At 52.1% G+C, this 22,688-nt stretch overlaps 1 protein-coding gene across 1 annotated transcript in view; it reads left to right on the plus strand.

The window, feature by feature from the left end:
* NECAB3 (N-terminal EF-hand calcium binding protein 3) overlaps positions 1–19,471 on the plus strand; it is a 133,915-nt gene extending 114,444 nt beyond the window's left edge. The window contains exons 6-13 of the mRNA XM_054046285.1: positions 1,551–1,687; positions 3,338–3,459; positions 4,556–4,635; positions 5,362–5,415; positions 6,345–6,457; positions 10,970–11,047; positions 11,559–11,650; positions 13,738–19,471. Coding sequence (XP_053902260.1) covers positions 1,551–1,687; positions 3,338–3,459; positions 4,556–4,635; positions 5,362–5,415; positions 6,345–6,457; positions 10,970–11,047; positions 11,559–11,650; positions 13,738–13,766 — 705 coding nt within the window. The 3' untranslated portion in view covers positions 13,767–19,471. The remainder of the gene's footprint in view (positions 1–1,550; positions 1,688–3,337; positions 3,460–4,555; positions 4,636–5,361; positions 5,416–6,344; positions 6,458–10,969; positions 11,048–11,558; positions 11,651–13,737) is intronic.
* Positions 19,472–22,688: the final 3,217 nt, after the last annotated feature.

The raw sequence follows: 22,688 nt of genomic DNA on the forward strand, positions 1-22,688 counted from the left end.
TCCAGTCCCTGCCAATGCAATGACAATTTCAAATGATTCTCCTTGTGGGAGGTGGGTGTGGATTCGGCAATAGGGAGAGGTGCCAGATGGGCTGCCCTGGGGACTCTGGTCCAGTGGTTCTCAACCTTTCCAGACTTCGGTACCCCTTTCAAGAGTCTCAATTGTCTTGGGTACCCACAAGTTTCACCTCACTTAAAAACTTACAAAATCAGACATAAAAGTATAAAAGTGCCACAGCACACTAGTACTGAAAAATGGCTGACTTTCTCATTTTTACCGTATAATTATCAAATAAATCAATTGGAATATAAATATTGTACTTCCATTTCAATGTATAGTATAGCGAGCAGTATAAACAAACCATTGTCTAGGAATTTTAGTTTGCACTGACTTTGCTAGAGCTTTTTATATAGCCTGTTATAAAACTAGGCAAATATCAAGATGAGTTGATGTACCCCCAGAAGAGCTCTTAGTAACCCCGGTTGAGAACTGTCCTTTTGTTGGTCCCACAACAAGCACACTGGGATAGCGACGGGGCACGCTCTGCCGTGCTGCCCCACCTGCCTCTGGGCTGGAGGAAGGTGTTTGGGCTCTCTGGCCCATTCAGTCCGACTCCTTGGCCTCCGTGAAGCTGCCAGTGGGGAGGCCCATCGATGCTCGCTGTGCTGTGCTTTTTGTCCCAGGGATCCCTTCTGCAGCTAGTAACTGAGTTTTGCACTGCACTAGAGAGCCGCTGATTGTTGCCAAATGGTTCTATTTTCCAAAGCAGTGCGTTCAATATCCAGCGCTTCTGAGAGCCTGGAAATGAGAACTCCTGAAGAGTTTGACTTGAGAAAATGCCATTAGCTTCCTTGCAATTTGGAGCTGACTGTGCCTGACGAGAGGAGGCCAGCTGTGGTTTCCCTTTAATCTGATTTCTGTTTTAAATTGCCCACTTCCACTCCACATCCCGCGATCATCTCTAGCGTTTAATACACCACAGCTCAATGGGAAGGTGAAGAGCTACCAACTGCCTTGCCTATAGCCAGCTCTGCTGGGCACAAGAAGCTGTACAAATGAGTAGTTAGAGCAGAGGATTGGGAGCTGAGATTCCTAGGTTCTTGTCCCAGGCTCTGCCACTGACTTTCTCAGTGACCTTGGACAAGACATTTATAGATTTTGATGTTCCCAGCGCTTATCTCAAGGCTCTAAGGTCTTTACAGAAAAGCAAAGCCAACCCAGTATTAAAGTCTGCAACATGTCTATATGTTTATTCACCTGCCCCAAGCATGAACTCGCTCTGCTCGTGCCTCAGTTTCCCCACCTGATCAGTGGGAATGCATTAACCTCTCTGCCTGGGGGCTTGGGAAGGGCTCTGAATGGTTGTCCAGTGCCTGGAGCTCTTTGGACGGCAACGCCATTATTGTGCCAAGTCCCAGTGAGGCACTGGGTGGGAGGGAGATGGGCCTGGGACATTGCAGGAGAGGAGGCTGCAGCCCAGGCGAGAGCTCTCCTGGAGCACCCACGATCCGGCGGCAGGTGCGACGTTCCCTCTCTCTCCTTCCCCTCAGGAGTATGAGAGTTCCTCCAAGATGGAGCAGTTTGTGACCCGCTTCCTGCTACGGGAAACCAGGACCCAGCTGCAGACCCTGCAGGCCTCGCTGGAGTGCGCCTCGGACACGATTGAAGAGCAGGCCGGGTTGGAGAGGTAATGCCAGGGCGGCTGGCATGGGGCAGCCTGTATCGGCACCGATGGGAGGTTGGGAGCATGGCCCATGGTGAGCTATGTATTTGGGACCCATCCTTTTGTGCTTGGTTCCCAACGTGGCTTGGGCTAATGGCCTCCCGAGAGAGCCCATCTTGCAGCAGGGTGTTAATGCTACAAAACACAACTCCCAGTGACTGCATATTAACACAGCTGACCCGCAGAGTTAGGGGGGAACCGTCATTCCCACATGATGCTGCATGTTCTGCTCCTCGTTGGCTTCGTTCCTGAGCCCCGTGACCCACTTTGCCCCCTTAGTTACCAGCAAACAGGCCCATTACTAGAGAGCTGAGGAAACACCGCTCCAGCGAGGGCTAGAGGCTGGAGGCACTTGGACACGCTCTTACTGTGCTCGCTGGATTGGACCCCTGTTCTTCTGACATGCTCCTTTGGGTCTTACTCTGAGGCTATGTCTACACTGCATGTCACTGGCAGTGGCGTGTAGTGTATGTGTAGCTACACACTGCAGTGAAGGGCAGGCTGAGTCCACACTGCACTGCACGGCTGCATATGGACGGGAAAGACTCTGGCCAGGGGAGGCAGTGGGGAAAGATTCCAGCAGCAAGGAGCTTCTTTCCCCATTGCCTTTTCCCTGCTGTCGGAGCCTTTCCCCACTGCTGGAGCCTTTTCCCACCCCAAGGAGTGGCCAGAGCCTTTCCCCACCGCTAGAGCCTTTGCCCAGGACAGGGAGCTGCCAGAGCCTTTCCCCACTGCCAGAGCCTTCCATTGTGCCTGGGAAGGGCTCTGACAAGGGGAAGCAGCAGGATGCTACGTTGATAAAACCACAGTGTCGATGGGAGAGCCACTGCTTGGGCATGCAGAAAGCCATGTAAAGTACATAGCCAAAGGCTCTGGCATGTCTGTGCTCTACTCACCTAAGCAGTGTCTCACCATCTGCACTGCTATTTATTCCTGGGTTAAGGGGGCGGGCAGTGTCTGCCCTCTACACTGGGAGGAGTGTGCAGTGTCGCTGTACCCTGAGAATTGTGCAGACCACTGGAAAAAAAACAACCAGGCACTGCCTGCCCCAACTGCTTCAGTTCAACTGGTGCCCAGCACAGGTGCTGCGCTGCCCAGCCCGCCCGCTGTGGGCCCGCCAGTCCCTGGTAGGAGTGCTGCTCAGACCACCTGCTCCAGCCCAGCACTGGCTGACTTGAATGGGAGTTTGTTTGAAGAAGCACCTAGTAAGATGTGAGTGGGGCTTGAGTGCTCAGTCAGCACGGCTCCGGATCAGGTCTGAGACGCTCCTGAACTGTTTTTCTGTTGTCGTTTGAGCATTCATGTGCAGACCCAGGAGTGGGTGCGACTGTGCCAATCCGCCATGTCTGAGCGTTCGGGCAGCACATTTGCATGTGTAGAACGTGAGCTCTTTCTGCTCGGCCAGAAAGTCTTGGTTTCTTCCTTCTGGTGTCATCTAACATTCAGGATCAGGCCTCCAATAGATCTCTAGTAGTGGAAACATGATTGTCTCGCTGATTTCCCTGCCTCTGTGTGGTGCCTACACACCCAATTCCCGTGGTGAAGCCGGGGTTGGCAGACACAGGGAAGGATGTAGCCAGCGGGCTGCACTGAGTACATCCTTTTTGTTTTTAGGAAAGACTTGAAGAAATCTGAAGTCTTCATTGGCCCAAGATCTGGCAGGAGATGTGGGCGCAGAGCTCAGAAGACTATCTGCTTGTCTCCAACGGATCCCTATTCCGGGATGCTTACTACAGGTATTGGCAGGGCCAGGTGGATAAGGGAGAAGCTGTTGCCACTGTGTCACCTGTCTCTTGGGACCTTGCTGCCTTTGGAGGGTAGTGGTGTGGGTTGCAATGAAACATGGCAGGGTGTGAACACCGGCACTGAGTCTGCTTTCCTGATGGGATGTGAGTTATAATGCCTGAGTTCAAGGAAGCCTCGTGTGTCTTTCTGTGATTTGGCAAAGGTTGATGGATGGGGAAATATCTGAACCAACGTTGTGGAGGAAGTCAGATCAGGCTATTGTTCTGTACGCAGTCCCGCTGCCAGGAAGGATGCCAGTGCTGATGTTCCAGGGACCATCCTATCTGTACTTAGCTGGAGCTTCTCAGTCTCCTTCGGAGTAAGGATCAGAGTTTGGGTCTGGTTTAGATCCAAATGTTCAGAAGTTTATCCATATGATTCTAAGCCCTGCCCGCCCCACCCAATCCATACCACCCCACAGCCTTCCTGCTCCTCTCCTGTCCCCACCCATCCAGCAGTCTCTGGAGATAGCAACAGCGGGTCCTGTGGCACCTTTAAGACTAACAGAAGTATTGGGAGCATAAGCTTTCGTCGGTAAGAACCTCACTTCTTCAGATGACTTGCAGGACCCTCTGTTGCTTTTTACAGATTCAGACTAACACAGCTACCCCTCTGATCTCTGGAGATAGTTCAGATCAGCACCTGCACCTCTGGATTCTTAGCTGAACCCCAGCTGGTACTTTGGCATTAACATCAGGGGATCAGGATTGGCTCATTGTAGTCGCATAAATCACAAGAAATCCAGAGGGCTCCCATCCCGCTAGCCGTGAAATTCAGACATCGCAGACATTGCCTGCAGTCTCAAGGAAAGGTGTAGTATTTAGACAGAAAGAGAGTAAAATATTGTCTGCCTTCGAGAGCCAATAAATGCCAAATAAATCTGTCCCCTAAATGCTAAAAGGCAGCAAGAAAGGTTCACCGCTTTCTCAGTCTGTTGTGCCTTCTGCCAGAGGACCTAGTCAATATAAAGAGCTGGGGCAGACAGCCCAGGTGTGGGTGAACTGAACCTGGCTAACAATGGCAACTCCCTGTCAATATTCCATCTAGGGCTTTGTGTCGAAGCTGACAGCCAGTGGGTGGCCCAGATTAACAGGCTACAGCAGCTCATTGACAAACTGGAATGCAAGGTGAGTGGGCAGAGGGGAGACTTGTTCCGCATATGGTAATACAGCACAACCCCACCATGCAGCCCCGCTCCGAGTGTGGGCCTGGACCCCTGCATCTCAGCCAGTGCAGCATCACCTCTCACTCGCCTCACGCCTGACCTGCAGCACTCCCTGCTGTTCTGGTTCTGGCCCCCCTGTCAGCTCTGCTAATGGACCCACTCCTGACCTGAGCACCCCTTGTTCTTTCAGGTCTGGGACAGCTCAGTCCTGACCCCACCGGCCCCACTCCTGCTCACCACTCGACCTTCCCTGCAGAGCTCTGCTGAGGTGCCACCCCCCTTGTTCTTCAAGTCCCCAGCCTCTCCGGAGCAGATCGCTGCTCTGTCAAGTCCCAAGTTGGTTTGGCCAGTGGGTTAATATCTAGTGGGGACTCTCTTGAAGGCCCCATGGAGGGGCACCCCTGCTCTGGAGGAGTCACCTGGCTGGTCATGCAACTGCCCTCCTGCAGCTCAGGTCCTTCCACCCTCTCCAGTTGCTGCTGCTGGCCTGCCTCCTCCATCAGTCCAGCTGGCTCTCAGCGGGTCAGGTGGGACTCAGGCAAACCCTGCGCACAGCACCCTCTTTGACAGGCTGCCCTGGGCTGCTGCCCCAGCTGCCCCGAGCCAAGGCCGGCCCTGACCCCACCCTTGTTTTCCCTTGTAATCGAATTCTCGTATTAGTAATGGTTTTGCTTTTCTACAAATGCAGAGCCCAAGGCTGGAGCCTCTAAAAGAAGAAGTTGTTTGCAAAGGGAGAAATGCTGTAAGTTCTAGGCTGGCTGCTTTCCATTGATTGCTAGCACAGAGACAGATTCGCTCTCTGTCTCACACTCACATCCACATACGTGCGGGTGCAGATGGATACAGGCCTCCTGTCCCTGCACTGACACACGGATGTGCACACCTGCCTGAGCGCAGACAGACGTGCACATTCCTGGTTGAACTCACCAGGGAGAGCCCCCAGCTTTGTTCTGACGCTGGAGTCATTGTTCCATGTTCTTGCACCCCAGATCGGCAGGAAAGGGAACCAGAATGGTGGGCTGACTAGGGCATAAGTTCCATCCGCTAAATGATTCCTCTGAGGAGAGCTTGTTTCCATCCGTGGGTCTGCATGTGAAGAAAGGGCACTAATTCACCACGCCCCTAGCCTTGTAGAGACAGTAGTTGTCCTGCTCCCTGTGGGCAGGGTACGCGTTACACCTCCTCACTCCCAGGGTGGCCTGTTGCAGTTGCAACCAGTTCATTACTGTTCAGTTAACAGAGGAGATGGCACCTCTTGGACATGCTCAGCACACCCCACTTATAGAATCATAGAATATCAGGGATGGAAGGGACCTCAGGAGGTCATCTAGTCCAACCCCCTGCTCAAAGGGGGACCAATCCCCAGGCAGATTTTTGCCCCAGATCCCTAAGTGGCTCCCTCAAGGATTGAGCTGACAACCCTGGATTTAGCAGGCCAATGCTCAAACCACTGAGCTATCCCTCCCCTCGAGAGACCCTGGCCTAATAAGCCACCATGCTGTGTGCTGGGCAGGGGAAAGCAGAGGGGGCGGCGAGTCTGTAGGACAAAGGGCAGCCCCAGCGAGCTCCTGGAGCAAGAGTACTGACCCTCCCAACGAGTCGGCCCCTTTGCCTCTAGCAAGGCCCTGCAGGTTTGGCCTGGAGTCCTAACTGTGCCCTCTCTCCCTGCAGCACATCCTGGTGGCTCAGAGACAGCTGTCGGTGACAGAGAGCGGCTTAGAGGGATTCCACCAGGCGCTCCAATCCTACACAGCGGTCACAGCTGCTCAGAGCTGCTGTTTACAGTAAGTCTCCTGAGCAGCTGTGGAGTCAGACATTTGGCTGGAGGAAATATGGGTGACCGTAATGTCGCTGATCACAGTGCTTCACACCTTCCCCCTGAAATTACAAGTGCTCTAAATAATGGCGGTTCGCACCTGTACAGCACTGCAGAGACGCCCTCAGACGTTAACTCATCCAGCCTCGCAACACTGCTGAGAAGTAGGGAAATGCTACAACACTAGATACCTGTGTCAGATAGGGAAGTATTATTGTTATTGCTGTGAATTATTATTATTCCTCTTACAGACTGGAAATGGAGAAGCTAAGTAACTTGACCAAAATCTTACCCCACAAGTCAGTGGCAGAGCTGAAAAAGACCCAGGCGTCTTGATACTCAGTCCCCTCCTCCCAATATTGTAATTCTCTTTTTCCCTTAAAAGAAGAAATTGGGTACATTCTTCCCTTTTGCCAAGCAAGGAAGGAGGTGCCCCCAGGGCCGGCTCTAGGCACCAGCAAAACAAGCTGGTGCTTGGGGCAGCACATTTTTAGGGGCGGCATTCTGGCGCGGGCCATGCCGCCCCTAAAAATGTGCCCCAGCCACCCTAACTCACCTCCGCTGCTGCCACTTGCGCACCGCTGCTCGCCCTCCCTCCCAGGCTCTCAAACCCGGGAGGGAGGGGGAGATCCCGAGCGGCCGCGGCGCACGAAACAGCTGATTCGCGTGCCGCGGCCGCTCAGGATCTCCCCCTCCCTCCCGGGTTTGAGAGCCTGGGAGGGAGCGGGAGACTCCGAGTGGCCGCGGCGCACGTGCTGCTTCTCCCTCTCCCTCCCTTCCTCCTAGGTTTGAGAGCCTAGGGGGAGGAGGCAGGGTGGGGATTTGGGGAAGAGGCGGAGTTGAGGCGGGGGTGGGGTAAGAAAAAAACGGGGGGGGGGACGGCCAAAATTGTTTTTGCTTGGGGCAGCAAAAATCCTAGAGCCGGCCCTGGGTGCCCCCCACAGCTGCTCCCATTGGGGAATTGAGGCCAGATTTTCAAAGGGGTTTAGGTACCTAAAGATGCTGATCAGCACCGGTGGGATTAACAAAACATCGACGGAAGTGAGGTATTGCATTCCCATTGAAGTCAATAGAAGTTAGGCACCTAAATACCTTTGCAGACCTGGGCCTAGGCATCGAAACTACTTAAGCACTTTTGAAAATCCCATTTAGGCACCTCAATAACTTTGAAAATCTGGCCCTTAGTGCCAGAGCTGAAAGAAGTGTCTTTTATGGTCTTTTATCACCAGTATGTAGGTGATGAATTCATTGACCACTTCACAGAGGTATGACTGGAGAGCTATGGGCATGATGGGTAGCGTGGCCTGGTGGTCACAGCAGGGAGCTGAGATTCGGGAGACGCTAATCTGATCCTCTGCTGGCACTGACTTGCTGCATAGGCAAGTTAGTTAGCCTGGTTGCCTCTCAGTGTCCTTGTCTGTAAAATAATCACAGTAATCACGCTCTCACAGGGGAGTCTGATCACTAGTATTTGCAAATATCTTTGAGAGCCTCAGAATGGAGTATTGTTATACTGGCATAACATTTTGGCTGAGGGTTTGTCTACATGGCAGTCAGAGCAGGGGCTTTGTAATGAGGGGGCCAGGGAGCCATGGCCCTCCCATTTTAAAAGTGGGGGCATAGAGGAGCAGATTGGGGTGGGGCCTCGGGGGAAGAGGTGGCATGGGGGCTGGGACTCACTTCAGGCACCTGTAGCCCCCCCACTTTCAGGGCATTCTGCCGCTCCTGAGTCAGAGATGTGACTGTACCTGTGCTAGCTTTAGTCTAGCTAGCGCGACTCAGAACAACAGCGAAGAAGTGATAGCCAGATCCTAGCATGGGCTGCAATGTGAGTACATCTCCCCGGGCTCTGTGCACGCTCCTGCAGCCTGTGCCAGGGTCCACGGCGCTGTCTTCACTGCTATTTTTAGCTAGGGTTACCATATTTTGAGTGTCCAAAAGGAGGACACTCCACGGGGTCCCGGCCCCCGCCCCGCCCCAACTCCGCCCCCTCCCCTGCTTCCCACGAACATTTGATTCGCGGGAAGCCTGAAGCAGGTAAGGGGGGGGCAGTGGAGGGAGGAAGCGCAGCCCAGTCTGGCCCCCCCGGCGTCTCCAGCCTGGGTCGGCTCGGGCCCTGGGGTGCCGGCCCCGGGCCAGCTCCCAGCCGAGCACCCCCGGCCCGCCCAGCACTGCCGGTCCCCGGCCCAGCCCCCGGCTCAGCGCCCCCGGCCCGGCCCCCGGCTCGGCACCGCCGGCCCCCGGCCCAGCACCGCAGGCCCCCATGTCCCGATTTTCCCGGACATGTCCGGCTTTTTGGGATTTCCCCCTGGATGGGGATTTGGAGCCCAAAAAGCCGGACATATCCGGGAAAATCCGGACGTATGGTAACCCTATTTTTAGCTGCACTCGCTAGATTAAAGCTGGCACAGGAATGCCCACACGAGCTGCAGTTACACCTCGGATTGCATTGTAAACGTACTCTTAGCATGTGTCCCTCTAGTGGGTGCTCCCAGCAACTGTAACAGCCTACTACTTACTTCTAGCTAAGGAGGCCTGTGGTTTTGGTGCTGAAAGTCCTGGCTGTGATCGTGGCTGTAAGCGACCGTGATATGTTGTAATGGCATAGCATGAGATGAGAGCTAAAGGGAGGAAAGGTGAGGTGGGGTACATCAATCACATTGCAGTACTGTGTCCACCATTCCCCTTTGGTGTTAAAGGGACAGTGGTGCTGGTGAAAAGTGTCTGGCTGAGAGCCCCTGAGACTGAAGGCCTCTGTCTAAACTAAAGGTCTGTCCCTCACCCCAGCAGTCCAAAAGGGCTGAATTCTAAAAACAAGGCAGAAATAACCCAGAGCTGGGAGCGGTGTCGGATTCTGCCCCAGGCTCCCCGGGCTGTCTGTGGCAAGTCTCAAAATGTGGCTTAGCTGAAAGATGTCGGTTTTCCTGCAGGAAGATTCGAAATGTTTCCAAATTTCAGTTGGAAATAGAAAATTTTCATTTTGTGTCAATTTAAAATGTCACTTTGGATTCTCGATTTAAACAAAACATATGGGATTTGCTGTGGAGGAACGTTGTAATTTCATTTCCCTATGAAAAAGATTGGTTTCAATGAAACCGTGTTTTTCTGCAGGAAGGCTGGCTGCGTGAAAAATGGTGAGCCGCTCGATTTAGATTAGCCTAGAAGTAAAGTTTCTCTGATGCCTTTCACCAAGTGCCTTCTGAGGGCCCAGTGAGTGAGTAACTCTGCGAACACAGGAGCTGTGATGCGTTCCAGCACAGCTTGGAGTTCATTGCACTTGCTTGGATTCTGCTGTTTGGTTTGTTCTTTTGATTGCAGTAATTGTTACCTTTGCTCTGCAGGGTGCGAGTTAGAGGGATTGGGTCTATGTTCCTCTCTTAGTCCAAAGAATTACATTACAGTTGAATGGGAAATTCTCCTTTAGGCATTTCACAGTCTGTATGGGCTCTCTCTTCCCTCCCTCCCCCATGGTGTGAACATGTCAGGCACTTACCGCTCTGGAAGCTGGTGTAGGTTGGAGGTATGAGCGTGGAGCCTGGGGTCTCATCTTGGCTCTGCTACTCTCTTACGGTGTGACCTTGAACACCTCCCTCCAGCTTTCTGCCTCACTTTCTTCCTCTGTAAAATGGGACCAATAACTGTGAGCCTGAATGAGTTAGTGTGTCCATATAGTGCTTTGAACATGTAAAATGCTCTACATATCCTAAGTGTTGTTAATCCTTCCGTTCCAGTTCCCTGCACCAATGTGTTCAGCTCTTGACGCAAAACATTTTGGGGAAAAAAAAGTTTGTAAAGAATTGAAACGTCCCTTTTTGACATTTTCCAAATGAAAAATTCCCGGTTTCCCGTTCAAAACAACTTTTTCTTTCAAAATTTAAGCTAATTACAGTAAAAAAAAACATTTTTTAAACAAAAAGGTCAAAAGTGAAACAAAACCTTTTGAAATCATTAAAACATTTCCATGAACCCAAACTGACTTTTTCTTCCCTGATTTTTCATTTGTGACAATTTTCAAGATATTGACTTTTTGTCCAAGTGTCTTGAAAATGTCTGTAGGATGGAAACCCAGTTCCTGCCCTGCTCTAGTTGTGATGCCCCAGCATGTTGGGCTGGCACTACTCAATGGAAGGCTGAAAGGTGCTGGTTCTTTGCACATCTGTGCGCATCAGTCTATTGCTTGCAAAGGACTCCACATAGCGTGGGTGGAAAGGGCTCTGAACGTAGTGGCCCCTGGAGAATGCAACGCTATCCACGCCGATCGCCTTTAATGGGGCTGCAGCAAAGTTGTGTATTTATTTATATGCTACTGCTGCTCTTTAAGGTGCTCACAAGAATATTATTTTTCTATACAAGACAAAAAACCCATCAGTGAGTCACTGCAGATAAATCACCAAGGCTCAGGAGCCAGGCTGGCTGCCCAGCATGGCCTCATTTATCCCAGAAGCTGCCGTACTGAGAGCATTCATTATTGTCCCTGCAGCGTGTCTTCCCGCAAGCTGACGAGCGAGGCCTGCTTCATTCTCTACGAGTTCTGGCAGGACGTGACTTCGTGGAGAAGGTTTGAGGCTAATTGCAATTCATTGCTGAAGGTGTCCGGGCTGAGGAAGGCTGTATCCAAGTGCAATTCTTATGAAATAGATAAGACGGGATTTCTCTTCAGGATGTTCACCCTTTTTCACTTTTTCCTGCACCTGCCAGTGGCTACTGCCTCCCTGATTTACCTGTCTAGTTATTTACACCTACTGTATCTGCACAGGGCGGCAGGATCAAATGATCACAAGGGGGCATTTGCATTGTGAATGATGTGCTAACCACCATCACGTGTGGATGGGTGAGTTATCAGCACATTCGAGACAGAAGGCGTTCTGCTCTGGGGAATGCAAGGACTTCCCCCCTACCCCGGTCCTCTTGTGGGTGTGCACAGGGGTGGCAAGTGTCCGCGCACACTCTTCCGCTCTTGCACACCCACACAACAGCTCTGCCCCACCTCTGTATAGCAATGTGCAGGCTGGCTCTGACACAATCATACTGGCTTTGACATTGTCCTAACTCTCCATATTGCTTTGCAGTCACTTACAGTCCAACTGCAGCAAGACGTTCCAGTGGGCCATCATTGACTTGCTGGAGTCTCCAGAGCTCGTGACCACCATGCTTTTTCCAGGTGGGGTACTCTTCCACCCAAACGTATTGAGATGAGCCTCTAACGGGAATTGCAAACCATGGATTCCATCCTGCCACCATTACTCATGAACAACGTCCACTGACGTCATTATATACTGCATACACCCATCTAGTACTGTAGGAATCCATTCACCCACTACGGCAATGCAGCCAGCTCTGCGGCGGAACGCAGTAGCTGTTTAACAGCACAGAGCAACACTACCCAACAGTAGCAACAGTTAAGAACAGGACGTGAGGATGTAAATTTAGCTGCAGAAGGAATTTAGGGAGACAGAATGTAACTGTTCAAATATGAATTTGGGCAGAACATTGAGGCTAACACCCCAGCTCTTGCAACATTTATTCTGTAAACAGTAAGGAAGCAGGCGAGAGAGAGAGAGACAAGCAGGATTAATGAATTAGTTAAGGCTTGTAAAGAGCTATGAATGTGTAAAGAGCTACCACAGTGATGTGTATGATTTATTAATAGCTGTTACTATTACAAGAGGCGATAAGCATGCTACACACTGCGATGCTGTTTGCCTTCATCTCTGCTGTATTTTTGGTCAGCTTTCCGATGGCCCTATCGGCCTTTCTTGGGTCACAAATCTCAAAGCGGGTGCGACACCCTTCTGAAAGCAACCTGGCTCTTGTCTTAAATTGCTGCATTGAACTCCCAGCCCTGCCCCTGCCCTATATTCCAAGATGTGGCCCTAATGGGTAGCTCAGGCCTCATTCCCATTTGTGGACAGAAATTGTGGTCACATTTTCCTGCCCCAGTTCTGTGTGAGGAGCACAAGGCAGGTCGGCAGAGGGGCAAGCGCTCAGATTTGTGCCTACATTTCATTGTAAGGCACCTTAATGCAGATTTAGCAGGGAGCCCAGGCCTCAGGCCTTCTGGAAACGTGGTCTCCCTGATTGTAAGAGCAGTGAGGGAGAACCTCAGCCAGCCTTAAGCAGGGGCAGGTAAAACAAAAACCAGCCCAGGTCCACCATCACCCCAGAGCCCCACCGGAATCTGAGCTCAGGGTGTGGCTAATCCGGATTATATTCTCTACCCAACTGTCACGTTCCTCCTCCTTGCTCCAGTCCTCCTGATGCAGCCCCCCGCTCCCAGCTGTCTGCCCTGTGAAGGGCTGGGATTCGGAGTGCAACTTCATTGCTCCTTGCGCTAGCTGCCACAGTGCATGCTGCTGACCTATGGGGAAGGCACAGCTGAGCGGTGATTAGGAGCTGTCCTAGCAAGAGTCAGCAGCAAAACATGAAGCTAACGTCCAGCAAGGCCATCGCCAGAACTGACCCAGGGGAGAGGATGGCAGCAGGTGCCCTCTCCTAGTGGGGCTCAGCTGCCTGGCTCAGCTGGGGGCACCCAGCACTGCTCTGGAGGGAGAGGTTGCCTTTTGCACATCTCCTGTTCTTGGGAGACGAGAGAGGGGCTGTCGCTGAGCTAAAAGGGGCCCTGCCTGTGTATGAAGCTGACACAGTCAGGCAAAATGAACTGAAGAGCCCCCTGTGCTGGGCAAGGCTCAGAGCTGGTGCTGGAGAGTTAAGCTCAAGGTGTTAAGTACATTTAGTCCCAGTATTTCTGCCTTGTTTAGTGGGGTGGGGGAACAACCCAGGGGGTTGGAGATCCTGCTGGGCTAGATCCTCACATCCTTGCACAGGCAAAACTCGCCGTGATGTCTGTGCCGTTTAGCCAGCGTGAAAACTCAGGGCGGACTGTGGCCTTGGTGCTGTACCAGAGCAGGGAGGGGTATGACGTTCCCATGGCTGCGAGCCTGGGGGCAGTTCATCCTGGGATGAGTGAGCAGAGGGGCGCCCACCTGCCCCACAGCCGCCTTACCCCGCACTGAGCACCTGAGGCTCTCAAAGCACTTAGTGAATCAATCCCTGCAACCCCTGCATATTATACCCATTCTACAGAAGGGGAACTGAGCCCCAGACAGAGTCAGTCGCCTGCCCAGGGCCATGGGGAAGTCTCTGGGGTAGAACCCAGCTCTCCCTGTCTTTCCCCTGTGCACTAGACAATATATGAGTGCCCCCTTTCGCACTTTGTGGCTCATGCTCTTTCCCTGTTTGCTTTTCCAGCCTCCTGGTGGATTGTGAATAATAATTGATCCTCTGCTGCCCTCTCCAAAAGCAGCCGGCGCGCGGACGGACGAGGAATCCTCACTCCCAGACCCCTGGCTCTCTCTCCCCAGTGTGTCTGCAGCCTCCCCTCGTTGTCGCTTGTACAGTCCTGTCTGCTCCCTCCTCTGGCTGCACCAGGCTGTCCCTCCTGGGAGTATTTTATCCCTCTCCCCTCACAATGTGACTTTCCACAGTGATGTCACATTGCTGCCAGCCAATCAGCCTGTCCAGTTATGATGCTCCGCCCCTGAATGTACCATCTTCGAAGAATGCACAACCACGCCCATGTGAGTGGATAAAGAAGCGGCTACCGTGATACTTGATGTCGGGCTGGCCTGAAGTCCAGTGTCATGTGATGACATGCAGGGGCCAGAACTCACGTTGGCCTGACCCATGGGGCTCGGAGCGCTGCAGAGACAGCAGTGCTGAGCCTGATCCACGTTGGTGGGGAACAGAGACTGGAGGACAAGGGACGTTTATTGTCCTCTGGCACTCACCTGGTGTTGAATTCATGGCAAGGCACTGAGGGCCTCTGGATTGAGCTGTGTCCAGCCACTGCACTATGGGCCCTTTGGGGGATGGCAGTGTGGGGAAACAGGGGGATCTTCTGTGCTCTGAGCGGGGTCAGTGGAACCAGGCCATACACAGATCCTCTGGGGATCAGCACGGGATGGCTGGATCCAAATCTCTGCAAAGGTCCCACAACACCTCTAGACAAACCGTGTGCTCCACTCTCCCTGCCTATGCCCAGCAATACAGTAGTCAGGGAGAGCAGAGGGTGGGCAGAGTGTGCACCCATGCCTGCCAACCACCTCCATGAGCTCTAATGTCAGCCCTCCAGGCCCCAGCATGGCCTCTTTAAGGCTGTGGCTGGCGATGGACTCATCTTAGTCTTATTTAGAGCAGTTGAACTAGCCGCTGGCACTGGCCTAATTCTGTAGCATGGAGTCGGATGGCCTCACTGCAATTCCTATCAAGACGTGTGTCATGTCCCCAAAACAACCCCTGCGTGTAGGTACCCCCACAGCATAATGGGCACTGGTCAGCCTCCCCGCTGGCTGTCCCCGCAGAGCAGCCAACAACCGAATGGGCCTTGGCGCCTGAGCTCTCGCTCACTTCTAGCCGGTATGCCACTGGGTTGAAATCCAAGGCCACAGGCAAGGTGATGTGTCTGGCAGCTTGCACTGCCCCAGCCACATTCTAACTACACCTGGGGCTGCGTGGAGGACGTCAGCCTCCCAGACTGGCAGTCTGTCTCCTATCACCACTGATAGCTAGGAAGTATTTTCCTGCATGTCCAATCTCATGGTCCTGTAAATGTCTGAAGACGAAACCCAGCCACCTATGCTCACCCCACTGCATGATGTCAGGTCGGAGCAATTTAAATAGACATTACCATGTCGAGAAGCCTACCAGCAGTAGAGTGATTTGATTAATCTTCTGGCCTATCCCTTGGTGTGAATGGGAAATCTCCCTAGGTGCCAGCTCAGAACACTCTTCTGCCTGAGGGTACAGGAATTTCACACCTCATTGCAGTCATCCACATGTGCAGACCCTGGGTGCAAAACACTACCTACCCAGCATTCTACACCCACAGGTGCAAGTGACAGCACAAAGAGCATACGTAGCCCACAGGTGAGTGTGGGTTCCAGGTTCCCCTCTGTGGGTTCCAGGTTCCTCCTCAGGGTCATAGAGTTTAAGGCAAGAAGGGGTCCCCAAGTCATCTAGTCTGCCTGCCTGTATATCCAGTGCAGTATTAATTCTCTCGCGGCACATGCAGACACCCCTGGGCGTGGGGTGCATAATACACTATCGGGCCTGAGCCTGGCAGCCTTCTAGTGTTTTCACGGGGAGTTCTGCCTTGTTTTCATAAGGCCCAATCCAGCTTCCATTGCATTCAATGGCAAAACTATTGCTATAAAGGATGCTGGATCAGTCCCTTTGTTTCTTTCATAAAGCATGTGGCACAGGTGGCATTGGTTCATCTCCCTTATTCGTTGCTTTAATCACCTTAGCAATCTACCAGCGAAAGGTAAGACACTCCAGAGCTGAGGTACATGACCAGCTTGTGGTTACAATTGCATTTGTTGTGTCTGTATCATGGAGCTGTGCCAGCCACCCCTGCACCTCTCAGCCAGCAGCAAATACCCTCTGGGCAGCAGACCTACAAGTGACTCTGGGTAAGACTTAAACCAGGGGCCTTGGGCCCTGCTGAATCCCTCCATCTGGGTGGGCTAGCAGGAGCCATGCTGAGCTAGTCACAGATAGAATTTCCTTGTTCCTTATTTTATAGCAAGTACCCCATAAAATACTCTGCTCTAGCCAAGAAGGAGCAGAGCACAGAAAGTCTGCTCCCTTTCTGAACAATGGAATTTCCTGGGGTAAAATCCCAGTGAGCCGCGTCACAGGCTGGAATTCTGTGTGATGCATTCTCAATACACGTTTACATTTTGTGTCCATTTCAAAGGGTCAACTTCTGCACCGAAGGAAGGAATCCACCCTGGGGCGGCTTACTGGAATGGGGGGTTCAAGGTTGAGTTTACATCCTGGTGTTCTTGGGACACTGACTGAGTGTCAAAATGTAGGGTCTGCCAGAAACAGAAAGAATCTAATGCTAATAAAATGATAATATCCCCGGTATGTCATTAAAGAGTCCAATGCAAATGATCCTAGGTTCAGGTTTAAAAGTGCCCCACCCGTGCTGGCAGCACAGGGGTCCAGCAATGTCCTAGTGCATCGTGAGAACTCATAACAAACGGATTAGAGAAACAAGCGCCATTGGCGAGTGTCAACTCACTGAGAAAAGCAGGGAATAAAGAACCCAAAGGCATTGCCAAAGAGAAAGGCACTGTGCAGAAGTGTGAACTATCTGGGGTGCTGTAAACAGGGCAGGACAGTCTTCATGGGGTTGTCGCTACACAGAGCCCAGTTCTTAGGTCATGTAACACCACTACCACCAAAGGGGCCGGCTTTCAGGGCATGTCACCCCCAGAGAATTTGGCTTGGGAGGTTTAGCCTGGCAGCATCCAGAGGCTGTTTGTACCCAGGGGGCCCTGGGAGTGTTACCCGGGGTTTTGCTGAACCCAAAACTCTTGCTAACTTTACTTGTTGTAAGGTGGTGGCAGGCAATAAATCAGTGGAGACACGGCCATCTGGCCAATAGATAGTTGCTGCACGCAGGCAAACAAAAATGCTTTCACTCAAAGCTTCTACTTTGTTTCGTCTCCAGCGCTTACACATGCACGCAACAGGTTAGCAGAGCACCCCAAATCACCCCCAGATTCATATTTACCCAGGGTCTTGAGGAGGGCTCGAGTGAATTAGCCATCCAGGGGCCAGCCTTCTGTCTGCAGGGGAAACTTGAGAGGTGGTTCAAGTGTCCACCGAGCCCAGATTTCTTCCTCTTTTTATACCCAAATTGTTAGTATTAAACAGCCCAGTCACCAAAAAACCGCTGAGCAGACACGAAGTGTGGAGTTTTCCAGCCGTGTTTTCCCATCAGGTAACCGGCTGTATTTCACGGAGCAATAGTTAACTAGCCCCAGACTTTCCATCTTGCAAACCACATGCTTTGGCATAAGTCAGGAGGGCACAGAGTCACGTTTACTCCTCATGGCCACTCCCTTCCCCCTCCCTTCCTGGTTTGTTAGTGGTGCTAAGACTGCTACGAAGGCCTTATGGCAGCTTCCAGGAATAAGCATAACAATTTGGATTCCAGCTGTGGGCAGTGGTTCAGGCATGTTACTGGGTTAACAAAATTTCCTCCTTACAGGAGGAAACACTCTCCCCCACTGCAGCAATCCTGCCACCCTCCCTGCTCTTTCCCACCCCCTCTTTCATGTCTCCCTCCTCCCAAAGTGGGTACAGAGATGCCTGCTGGCTGGCTGGCTCAGTGCTGAGATTCACACCCCTTCTGTCTTGCCCTGGCTACTGCAGCCGTTGTACTGCCTGTTCCCAGCCAGCAGACAGGCCAGGCCAGGAGGCCAGGCCAGGCCAGGCTCCCGGGTGGGCTGAGAACAGAGGAACTCCCAGCTGTGGGTAGATCTGCCATGGCAGGACTGGCTTTGCCCAGTAGTCCTGAGCTCCGCACAAACCGTCCCTCGTCTCTGCCGCAGCATCCCCTAACGCCCTAAGCAAACCCTGGGATCCAGCCACTCCTGAGCAGCGCAGGGCAGGCCCATGGCCTAAGGTGTCACTTGGGTGAGGCTCCTTGTGAAGCAAATCCAGCTATCCTGCTGCAGCCTCCTGGAAGCTGGATGAGTGTGACCAATAGCCCCTAGTGTGTGTCGTGACAGCATGAGCATGGCTCTTTCCCTGCGGCACCTCCTTTGCATCTGATCTGCATGACCCCGCTAGCCCCCGGGGCTGCAGGGCCAGCTTGGCCTTTGCTCATCGAGTTTGGCAAACTCCAAGTGACAGAGCTCCTTGGCGCGACAGCTCCCTAAGCAGCATTGCAAGTGCTGCTATTTCTACACCCGTCCTCTGCTTAGCTACCAGCCCTAATCGTTCCCGACGGAACGGGAGTGGGAAAGCTAGAATAGCCCTGGGAAGCATGAATGGGGGGCAATGAGGAACACACATCAGCTCCCATATTATTAAACATGGCAGAGAGGGGTACTAGGGCTGTTGGCAGGATTTTTGTGTCTGACTAGTCCCCACTCCAGCCAAAGTCCTGGGTTGTTTAGCATAGTCTGAGAGCAATAGTCCTCCACCAACTGGAGCAGTTCTGAGCTACATGCTGCCGGAGTCTCTTCCTCTCTCCAGGCACTGCTTGTACTGATCCTGGGACCTCCTGAGCATCCGCGGTTCTCTAGGACATCAAGGGGAGTTGAGGGAGCTCAGCACAAGCAGGATTGAGTCCGAAAGGCAAAGTTCTGCTCTCGGCTCCACAAGGCAGATCTTGGCTCTCATCCTCTGCCCTTTGGCCAGGCTTGGAGTTTGGAGCCTGTAAAGGAAGCAGAATAGCAGCTAGTCCTGGGGGAGCCAAGCCGACAGAGTGGAGTTTCTGGGAGATCTGTTTCTGAAGGGTGGGCAAACAATCAGAGCTGAGGGACATGGGCCCCTCTGTGGAGCTGAGAGGACATGAGGCTCTGTGGCATGTGCTCGTCAGAATGATCCTGCCCTGAGTCTGCTAGCAGACTGGTGAGGATACAACTCAACAGCATGTAGAATGTAAACCCCCATGCATATCCAGCACCTCTGACTGCCCACAAAAGCACTGCAGCACGCCCCCTCCCATGCCGCCGGTGTCCTCCTTCCCCTCCCCCACAACTGACTGAAATGGGGTGATTCCCAACTTACGTTTTGAACTAAATTGTATCATTTCTTTCAGGGGTGATTTTTGTCCTTCAAAATTCCTTGCATTCTAAAATCAAAATGAAATGTCCTCCCAGGGCCCTGCGTGGCGTCTCTGAGCTACGAGGTGGTGTCCTGGGGTCAGTGTCTTTGCTATTCTATATTGCGAATCCGGGGTTTTAAAACATTAAAGCAAAAAGGAAGAGCATAGTTATAAAAAGAAAAGCAAAAGTCGCCTAAGCCAGAACAACAGCCTTATCAATTATTACACAGGGCGGCTTAGTGAATTATAATTCTCTTTCTGTATATACAAGATTGTAACGGTATTAAATATTCAGACTTGCACTGAAGCTGTGTATGCCAATTCTCTTGTCTGTTAATAAACAGTTCCACACTGCCGCCTGGTGCTGGTGCATTTACTGGGCGTGGGTCGAGTTTCGGCTGTCTCTTATGAGTCATTTTTATAAGTACCTCGTTTGAATAACAGCCGCAGAAGGAATGTGTTGTTACCAAATGGAACCTTCTCAATGTACTCCGAAGTCCTGCTCATTGTTCTAGTACCTGTGGCAGCACATGCAAAGGAATGTGTTCGTACTGAGCATACATTTGAAGCTTTCTATTGTCTCTTTAGCCGAGGATTTGGTGTGGGTATAGGACATTGGGTGGGTAATGAACACAGAGGTCTGGGGCGGGACATTGCTAGGGCACTGACTGATTACAGCGTTGGGCATTGGGAATAGGAGCTGGCATGCGCTAGGGGTATAAGATGAGCATTAAGTACAGTGGTGATGGCGCTGGCTAGGAGATACCCCCGCCCCCTGAAAACCATGAACAGAGCAGTCAGAGGGTGCTGGATTCTGCTTTCCACTCAGTACTGCTTTCCAGTCCCTTCTCCCAACTTTACAACACTCATATCTCAAAGAACCAGTTCCTGGGGAGTCGTGGTGCTGGGTGAACTGCTCTCCAGCACGAGCGAGTTAACTTCGCTGACCCAGGAAGAGCAATGAATCCTTAGCCGGAGACAAGCCTGACGCCAAGAACGCCTTCCAACGGCGCCAAGGAAATGCACCAGCTGCTGTGACGTGACAGAAAAGGGGACAATGGCGCAGCCCTTGATGTCTATATCTGCTGCCAGCACTCGGCGGGTTAAACACTAAGTACTGATGTACTATCTAAAGGGCATGCGTGCTTTAGGGCAGGGTGGTTGTTATAGTGCTGGCTCCAGGGGTCCTGGCTCCCACTGCAAAGGGCCGACTGCCACACTGGCCACACAGTGCCGCTGGCAGCGAACCCAGCCCTGCTGAGCCAGGCTGCTGGGGCTGGCCTCCCTCCTTTACAGAAGGGCACTGGGGAGCTGGAGGGGCCGTGGTTTAAAAGCTCCTCTCTAAGCTGGCATCCCCGAAGATGCAGGACCCTCCTTCCCGCTGCACTGTGCTGCCAGCAGGGATTGAGCCCTGCAGTATTGCCCACCCCAAATGTTCAAAAATCATGAGTCAGGGGCACCAAAAACCATGAGATTGGCTTTCAAATCATGAGATCATGTAAACACAATAGGTACTTTCTAATTGCCTTCTGCTTTGGGAGCCTTTAGGGTGCACTGGGGTCACACTTTCTCCACAGCCACAAGGGCTAGAAACTTACTTTTTCTTTAAGAAGGAAGGCTGAAATCATCACATTTCCACTTGACTCCAGGAGCTGGGGCTTTAAGGAAAACAATAATTATCACAAGATTCATGAGCGTTGGCAACACGGCCCAGAGGCAGCCCCTAAGCCCTCAGTCTCCTGGCCCAAAGGCAAACTGAGACAGCAAATCATCCAACAAGGCTCTGTTTCCCTAGGGACGTGGGTTTAAATCCCATTGAGAATGAGCTTAGGTGATGGACTGTCTCCTCCCAGGGAACAGCCTGCAGGCCCAGTATCCAATATTTCAGCCGTGTCCTACAACCAGTTGTCCAAGAGCTGCTCTGTCTAACTACGCCAGTGTCTTCTAGCACTCCCCCGCTGCTACCCATTCACACAGCCATTCTGCAGCCAGGCTTGAGAACACAAAGCAGGGCAGTAGAATGAAGAGCTCTTGAAAAATCCCCACTTGCAGCAAGCAGTGGATCAGTGGCATTGAATTCTCCTGTGTTGCCTCAGCAGCACAAAGCCCAAGGTCAATGCTGAAATCCAGGCCATGATTCTGAGAACATCATCAGAACTTAGGGTGACCATATGTCCCATTTTGGCCTGGACAATCCCTTTTTTAAAGCCTGTCCCGGCTATCCCAGCTTTTTTGGCAAAAGTTGGCATTTGTCCCTTTGCTCTCACCAACTAGATCAGTGACGGTAGTTCTGATTCTAGCTTTGGGGGTGTTCAGCATTCCAGACAAACCCGCCGAAAGATTGTAACCGTTGGCAGGGACAGACATCCAGTTGCTAAAGAGAATTATTCTCCCACTGACTCACAAGTGATCTCTTTTCCTGATGTCTTCAGCTATGGTTTATTGATTGTTTTACAGCTTGTTAACTCCTTTGTTTGCAATGAACCCAGCTCCCAACCAGTTCTTGGAAGACGACAATGGCTATTGAATCACAGTTATCTGGCAGACAGAAAAATCAATGGCTCTGGTAAACCAGTTGCCTGCCTTGTTTGATCATACTGTTAGAACGCTCTGACATCTGCAAATCATAGCTTTTGATACAGAAGCTGTGCAAATCCTACAGCTTATTACTACCGAGCCAATGCAACATTGCAGACCTGGTGAGCAGGAGGATGTGTCTTTCCAGAGGACCAGAACCTGATGGCTTGTGATAACTAAAGCTCCGACAGTACTTTGCATGAGAGCTGAGATCTCAGCCTCGCAGAGCTGGTCACAAGTTAAATTTGGATAATTATATTCTGCTTCCTTAAAATCTCCCTATGGTTTCAAATAGACACTGTGGCCTTGTCTAATCGTACTGCGTGCGGCTGTGTTCCACTCCAGAGATAGCTGCAGGAGAAGACTGCATGTGTTTCTTTTTGCAGAGCGATCCAAAAGCTACGTTTCCACGTGTGAAATCTCTGTAGCAAACCCGTCCGCTTTACAAAGTGCCAGTGACCTGGAGGCAGGGAGCAGCTGTAATGTCTGAATTTGCAACATTTCTGCTAATGGGAAAATCCGAGCGCTCCGCTTTCAGCGTGTTCCTTCAAACCATACTGCCGGGAGTCAGCCAGGCACAGGGCCTGAGTCGCCGGTGCCTTACTGAAGAGCCACGCCTTGTTCTCATTTACACTACAGTCCCTCTACACGGCTCTCTGTGCCATGCTCTCCCAGTTTAAGCCCAGCGCCAGAGCTGTGTACATGAGAGTCAGGCCTGTGTGATCCCACTGAAGGGAATGGGCCCGATCTGCAGCTGGGGTAAGTTGATGCTGCTCCAGTTGATGCCGATGGTGCTACAGCACAGGCCCTGCCTAGCTAAGCCCCTTAGAATGTCCCACTCTTGCTGCTGCTGCCGTGGCCATGTCAGTGACAGCCAAAATGGAAGTGGCTAGTGGAAACAGGCCACTGATGGCCGCGCTATGTTGTCTAGGCCTGAGCAGGGTTAGCTGACACAGTGGTTCCAACGCCAGCCGCTGATCTACACCAGTGCTCC

The sequence above is a fragment of the Malaclemys terrapin genome, chromosome 12 (genome assembly GCF_027887155.1).
Source record: "Malaclemys terrapin pileata isolate rMalTer1 chromosome 12, rMalTer1.hap1, whole genome shotgun sequence".
Classification (NCBI taxonomy): domain Eukaryota; kingdom Metazoa; phylum Chordata; order Testudines; family Emydidae; genus Malaclemys; species Malaclemys terrapin.